Source organism: Archocentrus centrarchus, unplaced genomic scaffold (assembly GCF_007364275.1).
Source record: "Archocentrus centrarchus isolate MPI-CPG fArcCen1 unplaced genomic scaffold, fArcCen1 scaffold_57_ctg1, whole genome shotgun sequence".
NCBI classification, from domain to species: domain Eukaryota; kingdom Metazoa; phylum Chordata; class Actinopteri; order Cichliformes; family Cichlidae; genus Archocentrus; species Archocentrus centrarchus.
This window is the reverse complement of record NW_022060278.1, coordinates 1,255,587-1,281,488: the sequence shown is the minus strand read 5'-3', so window position 1 is coordinate 1,281,488 and position 25,902 is coordinate 1,255,587. Positions and strand designations below refer to the sequence as shown.

General features: G+C 42.5%; 1 protein-coding gene across 1 annotated transcript in view; it reads right to left on the bottom strand.

The window, feature by feature from the left end:
- LOC115777564 (Fc receptor-like protein 5) overlaps nt 1-25,902 on the bottom strand; it is a 70,200-nt gene that overhangs the window by 32,841 nt on the left and 11,457 nt on the right. The window contains 1 exon segment of the mRNA XM_030725496.1: nt 1,089-1,355. Coding sequence (XP_030581356.1) covers nt 1,089-1,355 — 267 coding nt within the window.

The window sequence follows — 25,902 nt, the reverse complement described above, 5'->3', positions numbered from 1 at the left end:
CATATCAGCTGCCCTCACCTCTGCATAGCTCATGTCGCCTAGCAACATGAGTGTGAAGCACAGCTGTGTAAAACAGCTGGTTAAACGGAGAACAAACTTTTTCTCCTTTTTGTGGTTTAATTTTAAGTCTTTAATTCAAAATAAGCTGTTAAAACAAGCATAACACATTTCAACATCAAGGAATACAGCTGAGAGAATGATTAATTTCCAACTATATTAAGTGAGACATTAATGTTGAATAAAACTATCCAGTTATGATGCTTAACTTTAATTTCAGGTGTTTGCTTATCACAGGAGCACTTCCACCCTTCGTTGGTCTGTGTAGTAGACTGGTGGGAAAATAAACAACATTTTGAAGTTTAAGCTTATGTATATTGATTCATTCATCAACCAAACTTAAATGAATATTTATCATGTTAAATATTTAAATGTGATTAAAATGCAATTAATTTTGATTAATTACAAAGCTCCTGATTAATTCGATTAATTTTTTTAATCGAGTCCCACCCCTAATAAAAACATACAAAAAGTTTTTTTTATGTAAATAAAAAAAATAAAAATAAAAGTTAACACTTAAAGTATGTTTTAATGTTATCATTTTAATTTCTATCTCAACATGGTGACAGAACTACAGTAACTCAGGTTGTAGATCTGTAAATAAACCCAGTTTAACTGTTTGTCCATTCTCTGACCTGAAGAAGTCACACTGAATGTAAACTAATACAGTTCACTGAAGGACACACAATAGTGGGTTAAGAGGGCTCTGTGTGGATAACAGAAACATCAGTCACCTAAAATTTTATGAAACTTTGATGTTTCTCATTTTCCTTTTTTAATTAAATTGTATCCACGGTTGTTGTTTGACATTAAAACACACACATGTAGTAATGATGATCAGAGTACTGTGAGTATTTTAGTGCTGTGTACACTGTGAGCAAAGTAGGTAAATACAGACGTCCTGGTTAAAGTTTCACAGCATCAGAAAAAAGTTTCCATGGCAACATTAATTAAATATATTTTGTTATTCAGATGAGTATTTGAACAGAGATCATACTCTACATTTATGCTATTGCTCACTGTAGACTTACCTGATACAGTTACAGAGACAGTGTTACTGCTCTTTGTATAACGTGAACTCTTCCTGCTACCAAAGCACTGATATTTCCCACTGTAACCTGTAGATGTGAATTTTATTCTGTAGTCTTTGTGTTTGACGTAGGGGACAAATTCTTGACCATCCTTGTTGAGTTTGTATTCCCAGTCAGTGTCTGCTCCTTCATTCATGTCACACATGAAGGTAACAAACTCTCCAATGAAAAAACTGGACCAGTTGGGTTCAATAGTTAACACAGCATCTAGAATCCAACACAACCACAACATTAACAATTTAACACAATTTATGCACTATAGGAGAAAACATCTGTGTTTATAATGTTAAAAAAATTATGAATATATTGAGAAATAAGTAAAAACAAACAGAAATGGAAAGTGCTCAAGATTGATGCAGCAGGCTGAGATGAATCTTTATTACTAAATAAAAAGAAAGAAATGAAAAAGTGAAAGTGTTCAGTCACCTCGAGCGTGTCCAGTGCAGAGGAGCGTACAGAGCACTACAATAAAGGCAGAAACTTCAGACATCATCAAACTAAAGACACACTCAAATATGGCAGAAATAAAACACTTGGGCTTTTAGCAGTGGCTGCTGTGATTGGCTGCATTTTAGATTAAGATGTAAAATGCATCAAATGATCACAGATGCAGAAACAAACCTTTCTTAGATAAACTAAAGCAGCTCCACTCTAATCTGAGTCAGTGCACTAAAATCTAATCCAGGCTACAAACAACCATGTTGATAACAAACATGAGAGTCCTCTGTTCAAATGAACTGAAATGCTCCAAATGACTGATACTCTGTTCTTCTCACTGAAACATGTTTATCAGTCAATGAATCAAACTATAGAAGTCAGTGATGTACTCACAGAATAGGCCCAGCTCACAGAGCAAAGTGGGTCCCATCCTCACATCCAGCAGCGACACGTCTGAAAACTTCTACAACTTCCTGTAAAGAGAAAGAGTGAAGCAGCAGCTACGACACACCAACAACTGTGACAACACAAAGACTGTTTTAACTCCTCTCTGCTTCCTTCCTTTGACACAGAAATAACACAACTGAGCAGGTCTGACCACAGCCTGCGTGACATGTTTATCCTCTCCTGCTGCTGCAGAAACATGTCAGGCAGATTTTTATGAAAAGGCCTGACAGATAAATTATGCATTAAGAGACAGATAATTATATATATTACATATACATATAATTACATATACATGAGCCTGATATATACTTGTTATTTGTGTATATATATATATATACAAAAACAAAACTCCCTCTTCACAGCTATTGTCTAATAGAAGATAATGTAAGTCTGTTACAGGCAAACAACCAACCTATTGATGTCACTTCTACACTGCTCTAAAACCTTTTATTTCTTAAATCCAGCCTCACAGTCAGAGCTAAATCTGTGACAGTTTTCAGAGCAGGGCTCCAGAGTGTAAATCAGCCTTTATACCTGAAGTGTTTCATGTCCACTTTAAATCTGTCCAGTTTAAAGTGTCAGAGCTCTGATGTTTATCCGTCATGTAAGAAATAAACAGCAGCTCTGAGTTGCTCTCAGCAGCACTGAGCAAGTAGAAAAAGAGGACGAATCATAATACCACGTTGTCCAGGCCGACTATTTATAGTTAACAAACTGAAAAAAAATTGATTGCACATCTATTGAATATGAAACTTGATGTCTTCTAAAATCACATTAGCTGTGGTGAGAATGAAGCCTTGTTTTTGCTGCCAAATCTCTGCATTTGTAAAAGGAACTGGACATTTGCTCTACTTGTTATACTGTAATACCTGTTTTTGTAGTACTTTGTATATGTTTTTGTATGCTTTCAGTTTACTGTGGTAATAGGGATATAAAGGCATGCAGCCTTATAAATAGTGAATATTTAATAGGGCTGGAGACCTTGAAACTAAGGTTTTACTTGATAACAAAGTTAATATAAGTTTAATACAGTTTAATATCATCTTTAAAAATATATATATATATATAACTATGATATGAATGAATAACTAATAAACAGTTTTACCTTATGTTAACAGGCTATACAGGGGTGACTGTAGCTCAAGATGTAGAGCAACTCAGCTACTAATTGTAAGGTTGCTGGTTTAATCCCTGACTGCTCCAGTGTGCAAGTAGATAATGTTTTAACATATCAGCATAATTTAAATTAACAGGTGCTGTTATTTAATTGTATTCTGCCATAACTAATACGTTAACTTCAGCACCTGGAGTGCAGGGATCTGGATCCAAGGACATGCTTAAATGTCCATTTAAGAGGAGAGAAGAAAAACAGTTCAAGAGCTGCTTGAATGAATGGGTGGCTTTCAGGCAGGAAAAATTGCCTCATTAAATAATGGAGCTGCTGCTGTGGGTGTGAAACAATATGACGGCCGTCAGCGTGTCGTTTGTCGCAGCTGATGATGTCACAAGTTGGTTTGGTTGTGTTTTGTCCACTGACACAACCTTTGACCAGCTGCCAGGGAGTCAGGAGAGGAACAGGAGTGACCCTCTGATCTTATTGTACATTCTGTATAGTGACAAATAAATTCTATCCTAACAAACGATCCAAATGCAAGTTTTTTTTTGTTTTTGCTGTAGTTTGTGTTTGTGTTGTGGAACAGATAAAGAAAATACATGATGATGTAACTTCCAGTTAATTGCTTATTTGTTGTTTGTTTACAGCTTATACAAGTTTCAGCACCTATTAACATTCAAGAGGTGGTTGTGATACGAGATATGAAACCTAAAAATACCTGAAAACATGTAAATGTTTTTGAAATGCCTGCTTTTTTAATAGACCCTTAAAGGAAGCTGCATTTTGGTGTGACAAATATCTTGTCACGGCTTCACAGGATGTCACTTTTTTTTCCTTAGTCCAGCATGTGTCATCACCACAGTGACTCTACTTGTATCTGTTTTTCACGCAGTGTCACGCATACTTTAATGTAGCAGTGATAATTAGTACTATTCTTCCTGGACAGGCAGATCATATAAAGTGTGTGATGCACAGAGAGAGCAAAGTGAAGTTCTCACTGTGCTCTTTGTATACCTTGTTAACTCTCTGCTGTTTGCTGAAAGCATAAAACAAGACATCTGCCAAACTGAAGAAACCACAGGCTGCATTTCTTCCTTTCTAGGTAATCCAGACAGAAACAGTGAGGTCTGTCAGTGGATCAAAATAAACCTGTGGCAGCACAGAGTAAACCAACAACAGCCTTTCACACGCATGTAGGTGTAACAGAGAGAGAGGACCTTTACAAAAGGGTGGATAGCAGCTAAAAGATTGACCCCAAAGGATTGCAGAGAGACTAACGTAGCAGTTAAGAAAATGTCATTTATTTACAATAGATGAAATTCATAAACTTTAAAATATGTTTGATGTTTTTTCCAAAGAAACAGCTCCATGGCTTCCCAGTCCCAGGTTTCCTTGATGTCCATTTGGCTGCTTCTTCTTTACTCTGTTGAGTCTGTCCTGCTGTGCTGAACCCCGTGTTGGCCTCCTGTATCCATCTCTTTAAAATGGGGTTTCAGAGCAGGTGGACCTCATTGCCTTCACTGGGGAAATGTGTTATGGCAGAGGACCCAAATGCAAGATGCGTGACAACAAACTTAAAACACTGTTTAATGCTGGAGTGACTCCAGTACAGTGATCCCTCACCTATCACAGGGGTTATGTTCCAGAAACCCCCCCCACAATAGGTGAAGTAGCTGTGTTATATTTATTATATATTTATTTTATTATTTAAATATATTTTAAGGCTTTATAAACTCTTCCCACACTGCTATAAACCTTTCCAACTGTCTTACTACAACATGAGCAATAAAGATGATGAATTATGCAGCTGTGCAGTATTGATGGCGATGAAGATGGTGCAGTATCTTCGCCCTCCACTGTTATTACTATTTCCATAACAAAAAATGGACTTGACACAACAGAAGAAGTAAAACTAAAGATACAACACATGAGACAAGGAACAACGACACAGGGGACAAAACAGACACTGGAACACAGAGACAAGAACAACTAAGGGAAACAGGAATGAAATACAATAATTGTAACTAATAACAGAATTCAGAAACTACAACAAATTAGGAATCTAAAGTACAAGCATCTTAGAAATACCACAGAATATAACAAAAAACAGAACCGCAAGGAAAAAGAATACAATACACTTGCTAACGGCCCAGGACCATGACAAAATGTAGGTGGGAAGTTTCACCACTGTTGCCAACCCCTCAGTAAGGAAAGTAGAGACTGGCTGTCCTAAAAGTCGCTATATGACTTTATCACCTAATTTGCATATTTCGTCATTTGCATGTAGTTGTAATCGAAGCTTTAGGAGAGAGCAATAACATCTTTGGAGAGAAAGAAAAGTGAAGAAAAAAACCCTAAATATGTTTATAAATACAAATGAACTTTAATAAATAATTAATTAATTAACTTAATGCTTTCCCTAGACCCACATTTCACAATCAGTTTTGTCTGCGGGGTGCAAGATGAGGAATAAGCACACAAAGAAGACCCACATCTGCTATGAAGGTCACGTGACTTCCGGTACAGACCAACTTCCCCTATGGAGTTCCATTATGGAGTTAAGGCATTGTGGCACCCAGGTACAATTGGGGTCCGGGTGATGTCAAAACATATGAAAGCACACAGTACAAAGGCTGTATGTACACAAAACATGGTGACAAAATAGAATAGAATAGAATGCCTTTATTTTACTGTACAGGATGTACAATGAGATTGGAGGGCCACTCCTGTTCAGTGCCATGCAATAGAAAGTCAAACTCTCTAAAATAAAAATAAAATAAAATAATATGATCTAAAAATATACAGAAAATAAAACACAAGGTATAAAATATACAAAATATACAGAAAAAAATGTATAAAATATGTATGTTGTAAAAAAATAAAATAAGTGTATACATATAATAATGAAGATGGTGAATATTGCACTTGGTGAATGAGTATTGCACTAGTGAATGAATATTGGATATTCTACAATACAGGAATGTTAGATATTGTTCAGTATGAATAATATAATATTGCACAGAGATGTGGGTATTGCACAGTTAGAGTGTGTGAGTTCAGGGTGGTGATTGCTCTGGCGAAGAAATTGTTCTTAAGTCTGTTTGTTCTGGCTTTGACGCACCTGTAACACCTGCCAGAGGGCAGCAGGTCAAACAGGTCAAAGCCAGGGTGTGAGCTGTCCTTGATGATGTTTTTGGCTCTGCTGATGCAGCGGGAGGTGTAGATGTCCATCAGGGAGGGGAGAGGGCAGCCAACGATTCTTTGTGCTGTCTTGACTACCCTCTGAAGCCTGACCCTGTCTGCCTCAGTGCAGCTGCCGTACCATACTGTGATACAGTACGTCAGCAGGCTCTCAATGGATGAGCGGTAGAAGGTCAGCAGCAGGTTTGAGTCCAAGTTGTTCTTCCTGAGGACCCTCAGGAAGTGAAGTCGCTGCTGAGCCTTCTTGATAACAGCTGTGATGTTATCTGACCAAGAAAGATCAGCAGAGACGAGGACACCAAGAAACCTGAGGGTGTGGACCCTCTCCACACGCTCGCCATTGATGTAGAGGGGGGCTGGGTCAGTCCTGTGCTTCCTGAAGTCAATGATGATCTCTTTGGTTTTCATGGTGTTCAGTGCAGGTTCTTCTCTGAACACCAGGCTGTCAACTTCAGGACCTCCTCTCTGTAGGCTGCTTCATCTCCTCTTGAGATGAGTCTGACCACTGTGGTGTCGTCAGCAAATTTGAGGTTGTTATTGTGGACCAGACAGCAGTCATGGGTGTAGAGGCAGTACAGGAGGGGGCTCAGCACACAGCCCTGTGGGGATGGAGGAGAGATGGGGGCCAAGTCTCACAGTCTGGGGCCGGTTAGTTAAGAAGTCCTTTATCCAGGAACATGTGAGGGGGGGAGGCCCAGGGTGTGCAGTTTGGTGGTGAGAATGTCCGGGATGATTGTGTTTCTATAACTCCAAAACTGTCAAAAAGTCACTGACATCACTGGAAAAAGTTGCTAAATTTGTCACTAGTCGCTTTTTGAAAAAAATAGTCACTGAATCTAGCAACAAAGTTGCTAAGCTGGCAACACCGAGTATCACTAACAACAATTTTCAAAAATAAAAGCTGAAAACAAACTAGAAACATGCAGAGTATAAAATAAAGTTTAATAATTAGAGCCACACCATAAAAATACAGGGTGAAATACTACAATACTGATGTCACTGTGTGACACCATATGACATCTGCATTGTAGGAAAATAGAAATTATTATTCCTTCTTGATGAAAATGTATCACTGCTTCTTTGCAGGTCTTATTGGATTTTTAAAAAAAAGGGTTTTAAAGTTTTGCATCTATCAGAAAGTAAACAGCATTTCCATTTGCAAAGAAGTTTATTCTGATACACAAACGGGTCAAAAATGATCTGAACTGCTGCTCAGCAGCAGTGATGTCAGTAACGCGCTACTTAGTAACGCGTTACTCTAATCTGACTACTTTTTCTCCGTAACGAGTAATCTAACGCGTTACTATTTGCAGTCCAGTAATCAGATTAAAGTTACTTATCCAAGTAATTGTGCGTTACTATTTTTGTCATTTTCCTCAGTACAAAGATATATTTCTGCTTTCTTCTTACGTTTCGGGGAGTGACGTCTGGCAAATGCGACAGTTAAGTCCCGTTTTCAGCATGAGGACAATAACAGCACAGGGACACAAACGTAAACAATGGAGGGAGGAGAGAGATGAGCGTTTTCTAGCAGAAATACAGTCACTATTTTGAGTTTGTGTCAGCTAAAGATGACAGTATTAAGGTTAGTTGTGCACTCTGTGCTGGCGACAAAGTGCTATCTAGCTTCAAAAACACTACCTCAAATACGAGGAAACATCTGGAGTCACGGCACAGTCAAACATACAGAGCGAGTCGCAACAGGTGGAGCGAAGCAGAGCTGCGACTAATGCAGGAGCCCCCCAGCACCCAAACAACAAAAGCTGGACTTTGGTACAAACCAATAAGTGGGGGAGAGCTGAAAAAGTTGGAAAGCCCTCTACTACAGTTATTGTGCCAAAAAGTGATCGTCTGCCAAACAGCAATTTTCGGTAGTTGCCAAAAAATTATTCCCTGTATCTAAACGGCTGTAAATGACTTGATGACCTATAATCTGTGAAGCATATATCAAACATATCTCTCACCCGCGCCACCGGGTGGGGTGGGTTGGCCTGGCGTCGGGATGTCCGGTCTACGCTTTTGGGGCCCTGGGGTGCCTGCATTGCAGGGGGGTGGGGTGGGGGATGGGGCCACGGTGGGGTGGTTGGGGGGGACTGGGCACTGTATTTCCATGCCCAGGCCAGTATGTCCTGTCGCTTGTTTGTGTCTATTGTTGAGTGAATGGGCATCTAGGGAGAGCGGGCCGCCCTCTGCAGTGGGGCGAGGGCGCCAACCTCGGGTGCTGCAGTGCTCCGGGATGCTGTCACCACGGCCCCGGGCTCACCTCCCCCTGCCCTGTGCTGGGGTGTGGGAGGTTGGGGTGCCTATTGAGCCAGCGGACAGCTGGCTCTCTTCTTCCAGGATTCTTCCTGGTCATATGCCCCCCCCCCCCCGCTCCCCATACACAAACACACACACACACACGGAATACACATCACTCACAGATGTAGGATGGAGAGGCCACGTGGAGAGCTGCACCACCACTTGCCTCTCCGTTTTAATTGCACTTTAGTCATTATAACTCACAACACATACACACTTACAACCTGATACACATAGGACCTTTGGGGCAGGCATGTTACTCAGAGGTTGATGAGGTGGGGCCGCTGAGGTGGCCCCACTCGGATCCTCGTCACTGTCTGTCCCCAACTTTTATTTGCACTTTAGACATGGAGGGTTTTGGGGGGGCAGTGTGGGCAAGCACTGACGACCAACAGTTGGTGCTTGTGGCATAACTGTCCCCTCAATTTTAACTGCACCCTATACACCTCATTCACTCACAAACATTAACACATAGACCTACAAGTTGGGGAGGAGGAGGGGTGGATGGGTCATCTTACACCCCGATTTCTTACACCTCGCCCAGGGTAGGGGTCGGGTGGTTCCTTGGGGACCGGGCTGGTGGCGTCCTGGGGTGGTTTCCACTTGCCCCGTCTTCAGAGGGTGGGTAGCTATGGATGAATGTGTGTCTTTGTGTATTTGTCACCGTCTCCGTGAGTATGGGTGGGTGAGTGAATGTGTATGTATGGCATATCTGTGTGTGGGTAAGTATGTATGGGCATGTATGAGTATCTGTGCATAAATGTGTACACGGGTGTGTGGGTGTGTTTGTATGTATGGCTGGACCTGGGTCTGGGCCTTGTGCCTTGCCTCCTGGCCGCTCCTTGCTGGTTGCCTCCTCCCCCCTACCCCCCTGGGATGGGGGTGCCTCAGGGTTCCTGGGTGGGGCTGGATGTTCTGGCGTGGGTGCTGGCCCGCTCCCCTTGGGGGTGCGGTGCAGGGCTGCGTTGGCTTCTTCGGCGTGGGGGGGGGCTCTGGGGAGGGTCGGGCGGTCCTGGGGTGCCGTGGGCCCTGGGGCCCTGCCGCCGGCCAGTGCAGGGGGCTGGCCGCTGGGGGGGCACTGGCTTCTCATCGCCTTGGGTTCCCTGGAGCCCTTGCTCCTCGACTGGGGGGGCTCCTTCTGAGACCACCCTCTCCCGTCTGCTGGGGTGGGTGTGCGGTTGTCTTTGGACTGAGTAGCCATGGGTCTTCCTGGCTCTTGGTGGGCTGCTGGTGGCCTGGGTTTCCGGGGGCTTTCTCTGCCTGCCTCTGGCTTCTGATGGGTGGAGCTGCAGCGTTTTGCCCTCATTGGTAAGTACGTTCCATGACACAGACACAAACATGACACAGACACAAACGCCCACTCAATCACAACTCAACAAAATTGTTGGTGTGCGTAACATGCTTTGTTAGTTTTGTTTTTCACACACAAATTTATTTTTGCAAGTATTGATAGTATTTTTTTATGTTAAAGTGATGAACTATTTGATTAATAGACTTGTGCTCTTTCCCCTTTTTTTTTTTTTTTTTTCTCTCTCCTTTTTTTGCTCCCTTTCTCTCTCCCTTTTTCTTTTCTTTATTTTCCTTTTCTTCAGCCTGTCAGCTCTGGCTGTTACATTGTATGTGAAAAATAACTCAGATAAATAAAATAAAGGGTTAAAACATCAACAAGAAGAGCCTATTGAGAACCTATAGAGCTCATCTTGAAATAGCAAATATGTTTGGCACAACAACGCATTCAGATCACAGTTCTGCTTGCAAGATCTACCAGACATGACAGGCTTTAAAAAAAAAAAAAACATACAGTGGTGTGAAAAAGTGTTTGCCCCCTGCCTCATTTCCTGTTTTTTTGCATGTTTGTCACACTTAAGTGTTTCGGAACATCAAACCAATTTAAACAATAGTCAAGGACAACACAAGTAAACACAAAACAAAAAAGTTGTAAATGAAGGTGTTTATTAGTAAAGGTGAAAAAAAATCCAAACCTTCATGGCCCTGTGTGAAAAAGTGATTGCCCCCTAAACCTAATAACTGGTTGGGCCACCCTTAGCAGCAACAACTGCAACCAAGCGTCTGCGATAACTTGCAATGAGGCTTTTACAGCGTTCTGGAGGAATTTTGGCCCACTCATCTTTGCAGAATTGTCCCAATTCAGTTACATTAGAGGGTTTTCGAGCATGAACGGCCTTTTTAAGGTCATACCACAACATCTCAATAGGATTCAGGTCAGGACTTTGGCTAGGCCACTCCAAAGTCTTCATTTTGTTTTTCTTCAGCCATTCAGTGGTGGACTTGCTGGTGTGTTTAGGATCATTGTCCTGCTGCAGAACCCAAGTACGTTTAAGCTTGAGTACACGAACAGATGGTCTGACATTCTCCCTCAGGATCTCTTGGTAGACAGCAGAATTCATAGTTCCATTTATCACAGCCAGTCTTCCAGGTCCTGACGCAGCAAAACAGCCCCAGACCATCACACTACCACCACCATATTTTACTGTTGGTATAATGTTCTTTTTCTGAAATGCAGTGTTCCTTTTACGCCAGATGTAATGGGACACACACCTTCCAAAGAGTTCCACTTTTGTCTCATCGGTCCACAGAATGTTGTCCCAAAAGTCTTGGGGATCATCAAGATGCGTTTTGGAAAAATTGAGACGAGCTTTAATGTTCTTTTTGCTCAGCAGTGGTTTTCTTCTTGGAACTCTGCCATGCAGGCCATTTTTGCTCAGTCTTTTTCTGATGGTGGAGGCATGAACGCTGACCTTAACTGAGGCAAGTGAGGCCTGCAGTTCTTTGGACGTTGTTGTGGGGTCTTTTGTGACCTCTTGGATGAGTCGTCGCTGCGCCCTTGGGGTAATTTTGGGCGGCCGGCCACTCCTGGGAAGGTTCACCACTGTTCCATGTCTTCGCCATTTGTGGATAATGGCTCTCACTGTGGTTCGCTGGATTCCCAAAGCTTTGGAAATGGCTTTATAACCCTTTCCAGACTGATAGGTCTCAATTACTTTCTTTCTCAATTGCTCCTGAATTTCTTTGGATCTCGGCATGATGTGTAGCTTTCAAGGATCTTCTGGTGGACCTTACTGTGTCAGGCAGCTCCTATTTAAGTGATGTCTTGATTGGGAACAGGTGTGGCAATAATCAGGCCTAGGTGTGGCTAGGGAAATTGAACTCAGGTGTGAAAAACCACAGTTATAGTATGTTTTAACAAGGGGGGCAATCACTTTTTCACACAGGGCCATGATGGTTTGGATTTTTTTTCACCTTTACTAATAAACACCTTCATTTACAACTTTTTTGTTTTGTGTTTACTTGTGTTGTCCTTGACTATTGTTTAAATTGGTTTGATGTTCCGAAACACTTAAGTGTGACAAACATGCAAAAAAACAGGAAATGAGGCAGGGGGCAAACACTTTTTCACACCACTGTATCTCTCATGAATGATATCAGGTCATTTTGAGTGAGAAACAGCATTTCTATCACAAGGTAGAAGCGGCACTCAGTTTCTGGCAAAGTGACTTTTATATTACATTAAATATTTTACATTAAAAATGTATTTTTAAACAGAAATCTGTCTCAGAAGGCTGCAGAAATCACAACAAATATAACATCACAGTTCTATAAAGATACTTGATGTGGCCAAAAAGCTCTGGATTGATTATAATGTAGGTACAATAACACAGACTCCTAAAGATTGTTGAAAAACAGGGTATTTCTGCATTTTATATATAAGCCCTTCATAATCATATCAAACAAGCAAAGACATTACACATAAAAACACACAGAAACATCTGAATCACTTTATGACAGACGATCACTTCTTGGCACAAGACCGGCCACTGTTGAAAGTAACTAATAAAGTAACTTGTAATCTAATTTAGTTATTTCTAAAATTAAGTAATCAGTAAAGTAACAAAGTTACTTTTTAAAGGAGTAATTAATAATCAGTAGTCGGACTACTTTTTCAAGGTAACTATACCATCACTGCTCAGCAGCTCTGAAGTTATCAAACCTTCAACTGAGGTTGCTGAGTTTGACTGAATGCTGTGTATTCTGACACATGATGACAGCGCTGCCAAAAAAAGTGTTACAAAGTAAAAAAAAATGAGCAGAGAGAAGACTGCATGCATGCATGCACACACTCACACACACACAGTGAAAACTACTAATTTCCAAACACTTCACTGAATTATTGCTGAGACAGTGAGTTCATAACAGCAGTAAATATTTCTGTCACTCAACACATAATCTGCAATCATCATAGTTCCAGCTTCGTCTTTAAATATCACGTTACTAAAGAGTCGGAGTGAACAACCGTGTGCAACACAGACACGCAAAATGCCAGCTCACATCCTCTGATGTCAGAGCTGAGACTGTTCTAGGGTACGTATCTAAACACAAACTCTCATGAGCTATTTTAGCTACTTTAGCCTGCCTACAGCTGCTGTGCATCTGCAAATCACCTTTCAGCCCACCTCCACCCATCAAGTTTGTGCAGAATCTGCAAATAAGCACAGAAGCCTGATGTAAGATAAGATGAGATAAAACTTTAATGATCCCACAACGGGGAAATTTGCACATTACAGCAGCTCAGTACAGAGAAAAATGAAAAGGATGAGTAAAAACAAATGAACTAAAATAGAACAGACTAGAAAAAACTATACACATATACATAAGCACTATATACATAAAATATATATCAAAATATATATCAATATATCAGTGTCAATACAATACACACATATACATATACACACATGTACACACACATCAGAACACGATATACAGACATCAAAACATAATATACATTTGTAGCTGGTAAGGTACACAGCATACACGATATGCATTATATGGGTGAGTGTGATAAATAAAATGTATCTGGACTGTAAGGATAAAGTGATGGCAGAGGAGGTAAAGTGTGCAGGTGACTGATGACATCATGATGTGTTATACAGTCTAACTGCTGTTGGGATGAATGACCTGTGAAAGCGCTCCTTCCTGCAGCGAGGATGTTTCAGTCTCTGACTGAAGGAGCTGCTCAGCTCACCCACAGACTCATGCAGAGGGTGATGGGGGTTGTCCATAATGGATGTCAGCTTTGCTAACATCCTCCTCTCACCCACCACCATCACAGACTCCAGAGGATATCCCAACACAGAGCTAGACCTCCGCACCAGTTTGTCGATCCTGCTCCTGTCCCTTTCGGTGCATCCACCCCCCCAGCAGGCCACTGCGTAGAAAAGGGCAGATGAAGAAGAAGAAGAAGAAGAAACAGCCTTTATTGTCCCACAGAGGGGAAATTTGGGTGTAACAGCAGCCGCAGTTATTATAAATATAAATAAAGATATAATAATTCACACTATTAAGAAAAGAATATATATAAAATCAACAAACAATATTAACCTTAATACTACTAATAATAATAACACTATATACAATGTGCATGATGTGCCGGACTATTTACAGTATATTATATATTATCCTACATTGTGTAGGCTATTGTGGTTTTTGTTGGGAGCAGTGATGGTTATAAAGTCTTACAGCTGCTGGGAGGAAGGATCTGCGGTAACGCTCCTTTGTGCATTTAGGATGCAGCAGTCTGTCACTGAAGGAGCTCTCCAGCTCAGCAACAGTTTCATGCATGGGATGGGAGACCTTGTCCATCAGTGATGTTATTTTGGTCAGAGTCCTTCTGTCTCCCACCACCTGCACTGAGTCGAGAGGACATCCTAGGACAGAGCTGGCTTTCCTGATGAGCTTGTCTATCCTCTTCCTCTCAGCTGTAGACAAGCTGCTGCTCCAACATACTGCTGCATAGAAGATGGCTGATGCCACCACAGAGTCATAGAAGGTCTTCAGGAGTGTCCCCTGCACTCCAAAAGACCTCAGCCTTCTCAGCAGGTAGAGTCTGCTCTGACCCTTCCTGTAGAGCGCATCAGTGTTATGAGTCCAGTCCAGTTTATTGTTTAGATGCTACTACTGAGTCATAAAAGGTCTTTAACAGAGTCCTGCAGACACCGAAGGACCTCAGTCTCCTCAGCAGGTGTAGTCGACTCTGGCCCTTCTTATACAGGACGTCTGTGTTTGTAGTCCAGTCCAGCTTGTTGTTGAGATGAACACTCAGGTACTTGTAAGAGACCACTGTCTCAATGTCCTTTCCCTGGATGTTCACCGGTGCTGTAGGGGGTGGCTTCCTCCTGAAGTCTATGACCATCTCTGTGCGTTGTTCTCACACCAGCCGACAAAGTCACTGATGACCCCCTTGAATTCCTCGTCGTTCCCAATTGATACGCATCCAATGATGGCCGTATCATCTGAGAACTTCTGTAGGTGGCAGTGGTCTGAGTTGTACCTGAAGTCTGAGGTGTACAGACTGAACAGAAAGGGTGAGAGGACCGTGCCCTGTGGCGCCCCCGTGCTGCAGACTACCACATCAGACACACAGTCATGGCACCTCACATACTGTGGTCTGTTGCTGAGGTAGTTGATGGTCCATCCAGTCAGCTGACTGTCCACTCCGGCTCCCTCCAGCTTCCCTCTCAACAGTACAGGCTGGATGGTGTTGAAAGAACATGACCCTCACAGTGTTCCCCGCCTGCTCTAGGAGAGAGAGGGATCTGTGCAGCAGGTAGATGACGGCATTGTCCACCCCGATGCCGGGCTGGTAGACGAACTGCAGGGGGTCCAGCGCTGAGCTCACCAGTGGGTGGAGGTGATGCAGGATGAGCCTCTCCATGGTCTTCATCAGGTGAGAAGTCAGGGCCACAGGTCTGTAGTGGTTGGGCTCCCTGGGATGTGCGATCTTTGGCACTGGAACTATGCAGGAAGTCTTCCACAGTTCAGGAACCCTCTCCGGATTTAGACTCAGGTTGAAGATGTGCAGGACCACCTGACAGAGCTGATCTGCACAGTCCCTGAGCAGTCTGGAGCTAATTCCATCCGGACCCGCTGCCTTGCTGATCTTTGTCCTCCTGAGCTGACTTCTCACCTGATGAGCTGTGAGGTGGATGTGAGGCTGGGTTGGGGTGGGTGATGGGGCTGGCTCTGCTGTGGGTGAGGAGAGTACAGGCAATGATAGCGCTACACCAGGAGAGAGGGGGGTCAGCATGGGGGGCTTTGTTATGTTTGTTATGTTGTTATGTTGGAGCTGTTCCTCCATCTTCCTCCTGAAGCTCTCTTTGCCTCTCCGGAATTTGTATTTCACATCCTTTTGTACTCTCCTCAGTTCCTCCTTATCTCCAGATCTGAAGGCCCTCTTCTTCTCGTTCAGCAGGGCCTTCAGCTGTGGGGTCACCCACGGTTTATTGTTGGAGAAGCACCGTACCTTCTTGGTTGGCACAGTGTTCTCCACACAGAAGGTCATGTAGTCTGTGATGCAGTGGGTGAGGGCGTCAATGTCCTTACCGTGAGGCCTGCAGAGTTCCTGCCAGTCTGTACATTCGAAACAGTCTCTCAGGGCGTCACTGCAGTCCTCAGACCACAGTCTTATTGTCTTCTTGCTGGGGGGTTTCCTCTTCACAATGGGGTGAAGAATGACCAGGTTGTGGTCTGATTGGCCAAGCAGGGGTAGAGGTGATGAGCTGTAAGCCTCCTTTGTGTTGGCAAACAGCAGGTCTAGAGTTTTATTGTCCCTTGTGTGGCAGTTAACATATTGGGTGAAGTTAGGGAGAGTGGAAGAAGGTGAGGCATGGTTGAAGTCCCCAGAGATGATAATCAGGGACTGTGGATGTGCCGTCTGTAACTGAGAGACGGTGGTGTGGATGTCCTCACAGGCTGCTGTAGCGTCGGCCGACGGCGGGATGTAAACAATTAACACAATAACGTGAAAACTCCCGGGCCAGGTGGTATGGTCGAACGCTAACTGCTAACAGTTCAATGTCTTTGGTACAGCGCCGCTCCTTCACAGTGATGTGTCCTGGGTTACACCATCTCTCATAAACGTACATCGCCAGTCCCCCACCTCTCCTCTTACCACCAGGGCTGGACTGGGGCAAAAAATCAGCCCTGGCATTTGTGGCTTAGACCAGCCCACAACTATGTCTTAAAAGCATTTGACACTGTCTTACTCTTATTCAATGTGGCCATACCTTTTGCTAATAATACTTTTATACTTCTTTTTTTTACACTTAGTTTAGTAATGCTTAAATTGCAAAGCTTTTACTTATTTAGCTTTTTTTTTTTTTAAATCTGTTATTTTACTTGTTTAAGTGCTTTTAAAAACATGTTTAACCAGCACAGAGGCTACAAATTTAAACTACTGTGCAGCCTTTCAACAAACCTTTAACCTAATTATCTAAAATGCTATGATGCAGCCTAAAATAGACACTTGCTGCTGATCCAACACTTCTCAGCCTTGACCGTTTGCTATTTTATCAGATTAAGGTGCCGTGGCTGCCAGATTTTGGGAAGTATGCAAATACTAATAAATATTGATACTAATCAATCGCCATTGCTCATCATTCTCATGTAACAGAGCTAATGTTACCTCCATCATCTCAAAGTCCCTGTATTATCCTAACGTTACTACCTTCGTACGTACTACACTTTCCCGCTCACTCTGTCCCTTGGTTTCCAAAGCCTGCATCTCTGGCTGCTCCTCTCCCCGTCCCTGCTGCTGTCTTCACCTACAGCAGAGGGGCCCTAAGCAAGATTTGATTTGGGGCCCCCTTCATACCACTTCATTGTCCCCTGAACTTAACAGTTATTAATGCTGGAGGGTTAAAGTTGATTATTATTTTTTTTAGGATGCATTACTGTTTCAGGCTTTTCAATTCAATTTTATTTATACAGCACCAACTCACAACAAACAGGCGCCTCAAGGCACTTTATACTGTGAGGTAAAGACCCCACAATAATTACAGAATAAACCCAACAGTCATCCTAATCTTAAAAATAGAGAGGGTGTCTGTCTCCTGAATCCAAACTGGGAGCTGGTTCCACAGAAGAGGGCCTGAAAGCTGAAGGCTCTGCCTCCCGTTCTACTCTTAAGTATCCTAGCAACCACAAGTAAGCCAGCAGTCTGAGAGTGAAGAGCACTAATCAGGTGATCCGGTACTATGAGCCAATGAAGAGAAGCCAATATGGGAGAAATCTGCTCTCTTTTTCTAGTCCCTGTCAGTACTCTAGCTGCAGCATTTTGGACAGCCTGATAATAATGAATTACAATAGTCCAAACCTAGAAGTAATAAATGCATGAATTAGCTTTTCAGCATCAGTCTGAGACAGAAATATTAGAGTGTAGCCTACTGATTAAATTAGTGTTGTTACAAGTGTACAAATCTGGACAGTTAGAATAGTCTCTTCTTTCTTTTAGGAAATTGGCATTTGTAAAAAATTAAAACAAACCAAAAAAGTTTCATGACAAATGTGGATGAGCTTGGGGGCCCCCTGGTGGTCAGCTGCATGTGTCGCCTATGCCTCTGGCCCGCTCTGCCTACAACCTGCTGTTGCTGGAGCGTTGCTATTAAAGAGGATGTGGAGGCTACAGCAGCGAACATGTCTGTGATCTTTACACATTTTGTAGCATCTACAGCGACACGCTTCCCTTTCGTCGCACGTAAATTCTCTTCACCCCCCTTTCTGCCGCTTCGGTTTCTCCATGTTCCCTCTTCTTTAACACACGCGCTCAACACTGAAACTACTACCGGGAGTTACAGGGCACCACGCTTTCATCCTATATCCTGATTGGTTCTGTCCACTGTCTGTATTGAAGATGGGCCAATGGGCCGCCCCCTCTAAGTTGTGGGCCGGTCTCTAAGAGAAAAAAAAAAAAAAAAAAAAAAAAGCACAGAAAAAAAAAATCCAACAGCATCGGCCCCTGAGGACTGTCGGCCCACCGGGCAAATGCCCGGTACGCCCGATTGCCAGTCCAGCCCTGCTTACCACTCTCCCTCATGCTCCGGTCCGCTCTCATCAGTTGAAAGCCCTCCAATGTTACGACGGAGTCCGGTGTGTGATCCGTGAGCCAAGTCTCCGTGAACAGCAGGAGGCTGCTCTGCTGGTACTCCCACTGCAGTCTGGTTAGCGCCGTCAGCTTTTCCATCTTGTTGGGTAAAGATCTTACGTTGCCCATGAGAATAGATGGAATGCTCGGTTTGTACCGTCTCCTCCTCTCCCGGGACTTCGCTCCAGCTCTCCATCCCCTCCTCCGACGCCGTAATTCCTTTGGAATCTCGTGTCACTCCTCCGGGAGTACCCTCCTGTTGCACAGCGCTAACAGCTGATCCCGGCTGTAAACAACAGAGTGGCTCACAGGGTCTCCAGATGAAGTGGTGAAAAGTCCCAAAAAGAGTAGTTGGAATGCCACTACTCTAATGAAGCTTTGCAGGTCCATGGCAGGTTTGATATCTAATATAACTACGAAACTAAGAGTCTGAAAGAAAGACTCAAAACACAAGAAAAACACACAAAAAAGGGAAGTAAACTGTGAGCTGCAGTAACTGGCGCCATCTTGGAACAAAATGAGATTTCATTTTGTGTAAACCACAAGAAACAAGCTGATATGTTGGCAGCTGACTGCAGTTTGTAGCTGTATGAGCTGAGTTTGAAAGGAAGGAAGAACAGAGGCTAAACTAAAAAAACAGATCGTATTCTTGTAAAAGAGCTCCAGTGAGCATCTCACTGCCTCCTACTGACCATTCTTGGCATTACAGGAGACTGAGGTCCTTTGGCATTTGGGGACACCTGGAGAGAAACTGACCTGGTAGACCTTCAAGCCTACAAAGGTCTGTTGATTTTACAGGATACATAAACCATGTGAAATAAAAAAAAAAAAAATCTGCATATTACATGTTTTCCCTACTGGATGAATAAAACTGCTGTGAAGAGCTACAAACACACTTTGCACAGTGATGTTGGAGCTCACACAGTACAATCCATAACCATTCTGTAAGGATTCACTGATACTCTATCAAAATAATACTTCCTCCTCCTTCACTTCATAGACTCATCACACTTTGATTTGTATCTGAACTTGTTTTTTAGGCACAGTTTCAGCTACGTTTACAACAGACAGGGATTTTTAGCTTCTTCAACACACCAAGACAAATCATAGACTCTGAAGTCAAAGTCTTTATTCTTTATCATCACAGCTCTGGAAATATTTAACACCCAGCAAGACAGATGAAGTCATTACAATCAATGAGAAATGGCAAAATTGCGCTCTCTGTTGGCTGCCAGCTCTAAACACAACCCAGTAATTATATTTGAGAGGAGTGTTAAACAACAAGAAGACCTTAAACAATGACCTGAAGTCTCTGTGAGACTAAATAATATAATAAACGTAGTAAATAACTTCAAATGTTCTTTAACACATCGGGGAACAAACAAAATGAAGACAGAAGGACTAAATGAGCACATCATGAATCAACAATCATGAAAACAGCCGCTGATGAAATTCCCACTGTGCTCCTTGATCTCCGTGTTTCCTCTCTGCTGTGTGAAGTCTGCTGAGAACATAAAACATCTGCTGGACAGAAGACTTGTGGCTCAAAGCACAGGCTCAGCCAGAAATCATGAGCTCCTTCAGCTGATAAAAAGGTGAACAGCAGAACAGACAGTTAGAAACTATGTTTTTACACACATGTAAGCACGACAGACACTCAGAGAACAAAGAGGTTTTTCCGTATCGTCATGTTTCCAGTTTTGTGTGATATTACATTTCAAAAGGTCACATCACTGTGTTACTCTACAGGTTTAAATTCATTGATCAAAAAGTACACATTATTCTCCACTTGCAGCCATTTCAGGGTGAATTTTCAAACACACAGTCACCTACATCCCCACTAGTACAGAACACACCCAGGAGTTTTACAAATGTTATTAACGCGTAATATTATTTCTAAAATGTTCTTTTTGTACATTTTTTCTTTTTTGTTACAGTTATGGATGCAGACTCTTTCTGCAACTTCTTTCACTCTTATTTTTACCCTTAACACTCACAGCACTTACTAACTTCCTAATTTTTTTTCCTTATCTTTACTGGAAAATATAAATCATTGAAGTGAGTTATTTAAATCAGTGAAAAAGTGAAAACCTGATATCATGACAGGCTTAAATATCACACGGTTAGCCTAAGGGACCGAGAATGGAGTGACTGAATTCCTCAGTCCGCTCCTGGGAGTGAACAGGTTTCAGTACAAACGGATGGAAGATATTTTGTCTCTTCCATTCATGGTGGCTCAGTCTTTCATTACAGTCAGCAGTGCTGTTCATTCTTTCGTTGTGGTGTCCCTCACAACAAAGCTGCCGTGGCCCTCGGGCTAGGACCCAGCGTGTTTGAGTTTTTGGACTTTGGAGGTTTTGCTGCTGTTAGGGATTATTTTTTTACTCAGTGAATAAAGGACAAATGTTTAAAGGTAAACTCCAGTAAATTAATTACTAAACAGTGGATCAACCAAATAATAAACAATTAAATAATACATTAGAAAGAGAGCAACTGATCAGAAAGTACTAGACTAACTTCTCTGTCTCAGTGCGTCTTATCTTGAGGACCGGCCACAGAACGTACAATTAAAACATCACCAACGTCACCATGTTCTGTCATTAATCTGAACAAGATTTCTCCATGACAAATTAGAACATCAGGAAGATGATGTGCTTTATGACTCCACAGCTGAGGAATCATGAGTCATGAAAACCAGCTTGAACAAGACTGAGTGACGAAGGTCAACTTGTAGCACCCAGAGATTGTTTATGTATAGATAACAGGCTGTCAGTATAAAACTGTTATGGTTAGACAGGAACACGGGCTCAGAGAGAGAGCACACACACAGGCGTGTCTCTGCTGAGTCCCCACATATGCATGTGTGATTTTTTTCTGATTCTTTAATATATTACTTACTTAATATATTACTTTTTTAATTAAAGTGTTTCAGGTTTCGTCCTTCATAAACAACCTGTTTACCTGTCACTGCCTTATTTTCCTGGTTTGGTTTCTTGTTTCTATTTGATTATGTTTCAGTTCTGTGCTTAGTTTAGTTATTTGAGTCTCGTTTGGTTATGTTTTGTTCCCATTATATCTCCCTGTGTCAAACCTGCTCTCTTGTCTCTGTGTTTATCTGTTTCCTGTTTTACTTTGTTAGCTTTGGTCTTGTCTGTTCATGTTCAGTTTTGCGTCCTTAGTCTTGTTAACTAGATTTTGCTCAGCTGTGCTCGCTGCTCTGTCTTATTTCCCTGATTGCCCTGATGAGTATTTGTCTTCCCTGAGCTTTCTCTTGTGTCCTTGTTGTAGTTTTCCTCCCACTGTGTGCTCTGTGACTGAGTGTTTGGTTCCAAGTGAGTTTGTATTTTATTGCATGTATTAAATGAGCCACAGAGTACACATACCATCACTGCACCTTCAAACATCAGATTTGACCCTAAATGGCGTGACATCACACCAACACACACTAACATAACCACATGCTGGCCAATCACAAGCTTCATCATGACTCCTTGATTGCATTATGCTCACTGGCCTGTTTAAAAGACAGTATCATATGAACTAATGAAATACACACTAGAGGTGAACATATATACTGTGTGTGCATGCTGTCCATACGTGCATATACACACACAACTATGTGTTCTCAAACCATCAAGCCTACACTTATTGTTACAGACACATATGTAAAAGGCATTTAATGCAAATCATATCATCAGTATTTTAAATTATACTAAGATTAAATCCATGAAAATTGTTGATATGCAAAAATTATCTTTGGTAGTTTTGGCAGATGTCCTCAGAATGCTTCAGGATCGCTCTTCATGTTCTCAGCGGCCTCTTTCCCACCAACAGGGTTCCGGAGCCCGTGACGTAATTTGAACCATTAGGCGGGTTTTCCACCGCCGAAGCACTCGGTGCTCGGCCGAAAAACAGGTTCAATTCCGGCCCCGCAAACTAGCTGGTCTCGAACCACGAACGCGTGACGAAAGCAGCAGAGGGGCGTTACTCTGCCGTCTCAACATCAGGTTTTCTACCATATTACATGTGTATTACGTGAGAAAAGTGAAGCGATTTTCACGGCTGTGAATTAGGTTGGGCTCTGAGGCTGAACTTGCTGCTTTGTATCAGTTCATATCACAGATAAAAGGACACAAAGTGCGTACTTGTCGTCTTGCTCTAATCGCTGTCTGTGTTTCCCTCTGTGCTGCACACAGATGCTGCAGTAGTTTGGTTTGGACCCTAAAACGTATTTGCAGCACAAGAAAGGAGAGCGTGTTCTCCCACGTTTGTGCGCTTCGGCTTCCGTGTCCAGATGAGGACCCGCCCACACTCATACCTAAAGGAGCAGTTCACAGAAACGCGGTGGGAACGCGGGTCTGTTCTTAAGCGTTTCGCCGGTTCATTGGGAACAGCACGGGCACGCGAACCGGTTCCTTGGTGGTGGGAAAGTAGCAAGTGAGTCTCTTTGGTGGTTAACGATGCACGTCTCTTTAAGGATCTGAAAAAAGGGCTGATTCAGAATTCACATCACTGCAGTCAGAGCGCTCTTCACCAGAGGTGGCAAAAGTACTGACATTCTGTACTTAAGTAGAAGTACAAGTACTTGTGTTAAAAAATACTTTGGTAAAAGTCGAAGTACTGGTTCAACTTCTTTACTTAAGTAAAAGTAAAAAAGTACAGGCTCTGAAATTTACTCAAAGTAAGAAAGTAAAAGTAGCTCTTTGGAGGACGTTTCTACCTGCTATTTTTGTGTAAAGCTAACTGAACCTTATTATATATTATTGTAATATATAAAATAATACATGAGAACACAAACGTTATTCCATCTAAATTTTTATTCTAATGAATGTACTCAGCTTGAATCACAAACTGTGAAAGGGAATTTAAACACAGCTCTGTTCTCTGTGTCCTCCATAGCAGAGGGTGACTGTGTCTCCACCTAAACACAAACATGAGGATACTCAGGGGTTACAGTGGGATTCAGAAGGTGGAGGAACCCTAAGATCAGCTGTATGGCTCTGCATGGGGAGAAGAATCACAGCTTTCTATTGTAGCTGCAGTAAATGATGTTGGTGTGCAGGCTGTGATCAGCTGACCTGCTGCTGCTGCTCTGAGGTTTACTGCTCTGTGTGGATGAACTGAACTCACAAAGATGTAACCCAGTATTTCACAGCTATCTGAGCTGATCTCCATCCCCTACACTGACAGCATACAGTGAATGAATCTCAGCATCAGCAGCTTTGATTCAAACTCATCTCTGCTGCACTGATGTAACCTGTAACTCTGACCATGAACACAAACACTGTGCTCCAGTCCAACACAGAGCTTTACTGTAAATACAGTACAACAAGATAACCTGTTTATTACGTACTAAACTGCAGTATTTTCATACAATCTTTGAATAACACAAAGTCAGCATACTTCAGTTTATTTTCCAGTCCTTACCTTTAAATCTAACCTCTCTTCTTCCTCTCCTGTCCTCTTTCTCCATCTCTGAGTGAACTTCTCTCTTTGCTCTCCCTGAAATGCAGCAGCTCTTCTTTTAGCTAGCAGACACACTGTGTGACAAACTGCACACACTTTGTGTGTTTGCTGATATTTGTTGAGCATTTAAAAACGTTGCATTTACCTGCCACACGTTACTCTCTTCATGCTCGCTCCTCTTCAGTACCGCTAGCTAAGCTGTTTATGTGCCGCGAGCATAACTTACGGACTCGGTCCGGCCCGCTGTAACCCCTGATTATAGCGCTATAAATGAGACATTAATTACATGGGTTTGTGTATTTAATCCCTTTGTACCCGATAAGCCCCGGTGATGGAGGATACGCCAGTATGATTGTCTCTTATATGTTAATATTCCTCCGGCTCAGATCGCTTGATGACTGACGGCGCACTGACCGAAAACGCAAACTTCTCCCTGACGTGTTAAAAAGTAACGAGTCTGTTTTGAAAATGTAAGAAGTAGAAAGTACCGATACTTGTGTAAAAATGTAGGGAGTAAAAGTAAAAAGTACTCAGAAAAATAAATACTCAAGTAAAGTACAGATACCTAAAAAATCTACTTAAGTACAGTAACGAAGTATTTGTACTTCGTTACTTCCCACCTCTGCTCTTCACTATCATAATGTTTCTCTGTTCAGATCATAGTATTAGTGTTTATAATAGAACGGGTCATTGATACCTGTCATTTATTCAACAATCCCAGAAAACTCCTTTGTGTGTCCACAACCGCCTCCTCTGTATGTAACCAGCTATGTTGAGCCAAACATGACAAATACTGGGTCTTCCATCCTGTGCTTCATGGTAGACCTGTGACCTGCTGTGATGAGTTTTATGTTGCACTTTCAAATTATTCTTTATACATACACAACAATAATTGAACAATGCTACATTCACCCCCAGATTTAATGTATTTATAGGCAGACAACAGGTGCCATACACTTGCCAGGATATGAAGTCAAAAGACCATGAATAGTCACTACAGATGCACTGTGGGAAATGACAGATGGAAAGTGATGGTCACCATTTATTTCTGTCTGAAACATGTCAGCAAACTCAAACAACATAATTTCCACTCTGCAGATAACCTCTCTTACTGAGGATTGATGCTTTGGCTGGAAATCTACGCCATAACCGGAAACCCCTCTGAACCCTACGCTGCCACCTACCACATAACCTGATGTGTTAACTACACGTTGGGTCAGTGCAGCCCACATCGATTGTGATTGGCCTGTTCAGTACCATTGATTCTGCCTGTGCATTTCAGGTTACTTTTTCCCTGCAGTTTTAGAATTTATCAATGAGAGAATAGCAATAGCATCAATAATAAATGCTAACAAAGGTGAGAGAATGAGCATCCATCCATTTTCTTTTGCTTATCTGTGGCCGGGTCGCAGGGGCAGCAGCGTAAGCAGAGAATCCCAGACCTGACTCTTCCCATCCACCACCGCCAGCTTATCCAGGGGAACACTGAGCTGTGGCCTCGGTGTTCCCTCGGGCATCCAAGTCAGATGACCGAATGACCTCAACTTGTTCCTTTCTCTAAGGGAGAAGCCAGCCAGCCTACAAGCAGCCTTTCTGCTGCTTGTATTCACGATCTTGTTCTTTCCGTCACTACCCAAAGCAAAACCATAGGTGAGGTTAAGGATGTAGATTGACCAGGAAACTGACAGCGTCACTTTCATGCTCAGCTCTTCACCATGACAGATCAGTGCAAGGGCCACAACTCCTCCATGTGGGGGAGCAACTTGTCCCTGAGCTGGAGTGGGCACTCCACCCTTTTCCAGCTGAGGACCATGGCCTCAGACTTAGAGGTTCCCATCCCAGTTGCT